Raw genomic sequence first — 5,540 nt, forward strand, 5'->3', positions numbered from 1 at the left:
GGGGGCGCAGAGGTGACGGAGCCTTGGGAACTACAGGGGTTGCTGGAGACCCTCACTCCCAAATGCTTCAAACATGCTGGTCCTAACTGGCCCCGGCGGGCTCAGGCCACACACGGCTTTTCCAGGTGGCCTATGTGGGGCGTCCGCATCTGAGGGTCAGCAGCCGCCCCAGGTTCAAAGACTGCCAGGACCAGCATCACAAGATCGGGGCTGCTTCAGCGGCCACACGTCCTGAAGGACAAACGCGAAGGCCCTCAAGGCTCCTCGTGCCCCAGAGATGCAGCAGGGTCTGGCGCCCAGGCTTGGTGGGGGTGCTGTATCCACCCCCTTCCGCCCCCCAGCTCCCCCTTCTGATTTAAAACTGCCCTGGGGGTGGGAGCGGCGCCTCTTACCCCTTTCTTCCCTGGAATGGCGCACTCCCAGTTCATGAGGTTCATCGTGCCGTCGGGGTTCTTTGTCGGGACAGCCACAAAGCCCTGAGAACACAACCACACAAGCACATCAGCGCCGCGCATCTTGTCTCACCCGCTCACAGAGCCATCCTGTGACCCCCAGGGGCCCTCGGCACAGGGCACGCGACAGGCCCGGGCTGGACGGGGACTTCACGGTTTCCACCCGGGCAAATGGATCCACTCTGCTGCGCGCAGAAATAAAGCTTTCCTTACAAACGGGTGGTCCTTTCTCCAGGCTTTCCTCTCCTGGGCGAGTCTGCTGAGGGCGATTCCCGACATGTTCAATGTCCCTGGAAGAGACCGGGCAGAGCGTGCGGTTAGGAGAGGAAGACCTCGGCCTCCTCCTGCCCCTTCGCTCTCACATCTCACCCCACACAGACACGCTCTCAACGAGCCACCCAACCTGGAAGCCACCCGGGCATCATCACGCCACAGTGGCAACCCAGCCTCCCCTCGCCCCCAGGGCCCCAGGGCACACACTGCGGCCTCCACGTCACAGTGACCCCGAGGTGCAAGGAGGCGAAGGCACCAGCCTGGGGCACACAGCTGTCAGGTTCACGCAGGCAGGGCTTGCCAAGGGTTCCCTGCAGCCCTGCAGACGCCGCACCCCCATCCTGCCCTCCTCGGTCCCACGGCGCCAGCCTAGATTGACAGGGATCCCAACCCTCCTGTTAAGACTGTAGGAAACACAAGGATAAGGTGGGGCTGTCCAGAGCACTGCCTGAAGACAGGGAGGGAGGGGGGCCGTGGCCTTGACAGGGAGCTCCCCTTTGCCGGTGCAGAGTGGGGGTGGGGTGCCATCAGACCCCCAACTTACAATTTAGATTCGGGTCTGGCCAGGAGAATAACCCTTATTCTTGAAGGGAACTGAGTAGAAAAGTGCCCCAGTGTGGACAGCAGTTCAACCACATCATGGACAAGTGCCTGGACCACACCCAGCCTGCAGTGCCCAAGAGACCCCTTTCTTACCAGGGCCCCGGGCGCCATCCTCTGTCCCCTCCACTTTCGCATCCCACAGCCTCTGCCCCCCCCATCCCCTGGCAAGCCATAAACAACGAATGGATCAAGGCCTGCCTCCCATTTACTCTGGGAGAGTCAGCAGAAGGTGGGGTGGCCAGCAGGGAGCACCAGGCAAGCCCGGGGAAGACACCTCTATAGGCCCGCAGGCAGGCCAGCCCGCAGCCCGCCTGCTGAGTCCACCTATCCTGTGAGCGTGCTGTGGGAGAGGGCTGCTCGAAGCCCTGCTGCTCCTCCCCGCACCCCCAGACCTCGGCCCCCAAGGCCTGGTGCCTTCAGCTGCGCACAGCAGGGGCCTGCAGCCCACTGTGCACGGCCTCGCGCTGCCTGCACGCAGAGCAGACGCTCCAGGCTGCTGCTTACCCAGCAGAGCCCAAAAGACCGGCGCCCCCAGCTGCCCTCAGAGAATTTGACCCCAAGTCTGTTTGTTGGTCTTCAAAGTCCATGGAAACACTGAAGATACCCAGAATCCAGCATTTACCATAAACAAGGCCTTGGTGTCTCCTGGAAGGGGATGACCAGCAGCCTGCCCCAACCCTTCAGATTTCCATGGAGAGCTGGCAACAGGTCTCCTCTCTGCTCTTGTGGGGGAAGAGGTCCAACACCCCACATTCCTGAGTACAACATGGGGTTCTCCACAACCACAAGGGTTCTCAGCCGGGTTCAGAAGAACAACCTCCCAGCCACGTTTCCTGGCTCAGGCTCACCTACCCCTGTCTCCAGCCAGGGTCAATGCAGACCTGGGAACAACTAGAAGGGAGACCCAAAAGGTTACTTGCTGGCTAAGCGTGGAGCCTCAACTCAAATCCAGCTCATGCCCCACCCCCGACCCCTCGTTACTACTCCTGTGCAACACCTCCAACCTGACTCAGGCTGACCCTCACCTGTCCCTCAGCAATCCAACCGAAATCACACTCTTTGCCCCATTCCCGGTCCAAGAGCAACACAGACCCTACCCAGAGCCCACACCACCGCGCAGCAGGGGTGAGGCCAACAACTCAGCAGAGACGGGCCCTGGACTCCCCAAGTGGGGCCTTGGGCGCTCGTCAGACATGCGCGTCCCCCAGGGCCCCTGTGGCCGTAAGTCGGGAACTCCGGGCAGGGCCCAGTACTCAGGGTCTGGGAAGCTCGTGGACAACTCTTCCCAAGAAGTCAGCCAAGTGGGAGGAGGGGTCTGGGAGTCACCATCCCAGAAAACCACTGCAGTCCCTGGTGCCATGCAAGAGCCCAGGTCTCAGGAAGCCGGCAGAGTTATGACAGCACTGCACCCACCAGATGGGGTCCCAGTTTAAAAACCATGTGTACTGAGATTATCGTAGAAAAAGTCAAAAGTCAAAGCCCTCCACTCAGGAAGCACAGCCATCAGGATGATGTGACAGATCTGACCCCAGAACACACCTTACAATACGCTCCAGCTTTACCAGACCTCAAAATTACCTCCCTCCAAACTGGAAGCACTATGCTGGGACCAAAACAGAATTCCAGGTCCCCACCACATGATCCCAACCTTCCGGTCTGACCCATCGTCCCCATCCCTGTGCAGACCTGACCGCCAGGAACACGATGCCATGGGGTGTTTGGGACTGCCAAGGCACACACCTACCCAGGATCTCCTTCACAGGACAACACACCTGTCTGCAATATTTGTTTGGGCAGAGGCGGGGCCCAGGGAGTGCAACAAGGGTGGGCCCTGATCCTGAGGGTGAGGACCTGGGTTTGCAGGAGGCGGGCGCAGGCCGGGTCCCATGTTCTCTGGTCAGAAGCAGGCAGTGACCCTGATGCCTGAAAATCCTTCACCTCCACACGTTTCTCAAACCCTTGACCCAACACCAAGCCCAGGGTCAGTGGAAATGCCCTTCCCTGCAGGAGATTTGAGGGCACAGCACACTCTAGCTTCGGAAGTGCTCCTGCCCCCAGCACCCCGCCCTGCTCCCCCTCCCCCCAAAGCAGACAGCGCAAGTTGGCAGGACGCTTCTGCTGAAGAAACCAGCACAGAGGGCCAGTGACCAAAGACAAACAGCCTGGTAAGCAGTTCTTTAAGTGAGATACAAGGTCCCCAGGGAGTCTGAGCTCAGCCAGGCATCAACACAAGTTCCTGGGGGCGCCTGGGTGGCACAGTGGTTAAGCGTCTGCCTTTGGCCCAGGGCGTGATCCCGGCGTTACGGGATAGAGCCCCACATCAGGCTCCTCCGCTATGAGCCTGCTTCTTCCTCTCCCACTCCCCCTGCTTGTGTTCCCTCTCTCGCTGGCTGTCTCTATTTCTGTCAAATAAATAAATAAAATCTTAAAAAAAAAAAAAAGTTCCTGAAGACCCAAAGCCCCAGGCCCGCCCACAGCTCGGGAAAGGTCGGGAAAGGCCGGCAGATAGATACTGAGTGCTGTCTGCTTGCTGACCATGTGTCACCACCCTGCCACAGGCCACCTCTTCTGTCCTGAAGACCGGACAGAGCCACCTCTGGAGGCCCTGTCCCGGCGCCTAGCTGTGTGAGGTTGTCCCAGCTCGTGGGAGGTAATGAAGAGTGGTCCCGTGAGAGTTCCTGCAGCCCCCCTCCTCAGGGGTGCTCATGGGCCAGCCTGGGCACCAAAGTGGGTTTCTGTCATCAGGGCAAAGAGCCACAGGTGCACACCTGCCCAGTCTCAAGCAGACACCTGTTCTCTAAGACATCCTTCCACTCTCACTGGCCTCCTGCCCTCCAGGACAAAGCAGCCCATTTGTTACAATTTAACTACAACTTGGAAACACTCATTCAGAATCCCACTGAAAACCCAATCTCCCTTCCCAAGCTGGCAGAAAGGCACTTAGGGGGCAGTTAAGTGTTACTAGATGCTACAGGGCAGCAGTGATGAGACGCAGACAACACATCTCTGAACGCGAGTGCCAGCAGGCAGGCAGGAGTGGGGCTGCACAGCCAGAGCGGGAGGCCTGCCCACCACCTCCCTCCAGGGCTCCCACACTGGGCTGTACTTGGAGGTGCTCTTCTCAGATTGCGCTCAGCGACCTGAGGGCACAAACCTCAGAGCCACTTCCTGGCCGCCTGGGTGTGGGCAAGGTGCTTCTCTCCTCCTTCGTCAAGTTTCTCATCTGTAAAATGGGTGATGGCAGTGACCCCAGAGGTGCCCAGGAGGAAATACATTATGGATGGGAAGCCGTGGACCACCCTTTCCCACCAAAAGGCAAACTCCCCAGGACGAAGGCATTTCTGCACCTGACAAAGGCACTTGCCCCAGGAGGCAAAACCCCCAGGAGCCCAGGCTGTTTCTAAAGCAAGGTCCCTAACCTGAGGACTCACCAAAGGTCCAAGAGCAGGCACAAGTCACCCCTAACCACCCCCGCCCCCTAAAAAAGGCCGTAAGCAATGCAGGAGAAAGTTAGGATCCATCCCGATTTCCTGTGGAGTGGGTTCTCTACCCAAAAGCAGTGCTTCCTTTAATAGCGAGAAACATTTAGGGCTACAGGCTTCAAAAGGAAACAAGCCACAGGCCAACTGTGCAAACCCAGGAACTAAGGACATTTTCAAACTACACCACGCGAACCAGGTACCGCCGTGATTTCGGGGCAACGGCAGGCCGGGATCGTGAGCCCGGCTAATCCTTCCCTTTTCTCCTTCCTACTCACGTTAACTACCAGTTCCGACCTCCGTTCGATCGGTACAAAGCAACCTCCTAGGAAAACTCTCCCTCCAGCGCAGCGCTCGCGTTCGGGGTCCCACCAAGTGCCAGCGGCACTCTTTAGAGGCATGAGCAAACTCAGACTGTTTTGGTTTCTAGACCCCCCGCCAGACGAGCCAGCGCTGTTGCAATCCGCCACTCTCAACTCTCTGAGCCGTGCACGCTCTCCCCGGCTGGCAAGCGCCACAGGTCTGTGTGCAGCCCGTGACCCCGGAAACGAATTTCCCTGGGGCGGAGGAGAGCCCCGGCGGCGGGGCGGCCCAGGCTCGCGTCCCTGTCAACAGCGGCCGCAGCCAGCAGCACCTCGGGGACGCCGCCGAGCACGCGCCAGGGGGCCGTTCTCCCCGCTCCCGAACGGGCGCGCGGCGGGGGCTCGAGGGGCCGGCCGGCCGCGACCCCACA

At 59.7% G+C, this 5,540-nt stretch overlaps 1 protein-coding gene across 2 annotated transcripts in view; it reads right to left on the reverse strand.

The window, feature by feature from the left end:
* UBE2I (ubiquitin conjugating enzyme E2 I) overlaps positions 1 to 5,306 on the reverse strand; it is a 14,399-nt gene extending 9,093 nt beyond the window's left edge. Inside the window, exons 1-3 of one of the 2 annotated variants that reach the window (XM_019800662.2) lie at positions 5,086 to 5,306; positions 666 to 742; positions 393 to 476 (exon numbers count right to left, since the gene is read on the reverse strand). In XM_019800662.2, the coding sequence (XP_019656221.1) occupies positions 393 to 476; positions 666 to 731 (150 nt within the window). In that variant the 5' untranslated portion in view covers positions 732 to 742; positions 5,086 to 5,306. Of the gene's footprint in view, positions 1 to 392; positions 477 to 660; positions 743 to 1,950; positions 3,351 to 5,085 lie in introns of those variants that run through there. The other variant, XM_034670672.1, reaches the window with a different exon arrangement.
* Between the last annotated feature and the right edge of the window lie 234 nt (positions 5,307 to 5,540).

Source organism: Ailuropoda melanoleuca, chromosome 10 (assembly GCF_002007445.2).
Source record: "Ailuropoda melanoleuca isolate Jingjing chromosome 10, ASM200744v2, whole genome shotgun sequence".
In the NCBI taxonomy this organism is placed as follows: domain Eukaryota; kingdom Metazoa; phylum Chordata; class Mammalia; order Carnivora; family Ursidae; genus Ailuropoda; species Ailuropoda melanoleuca.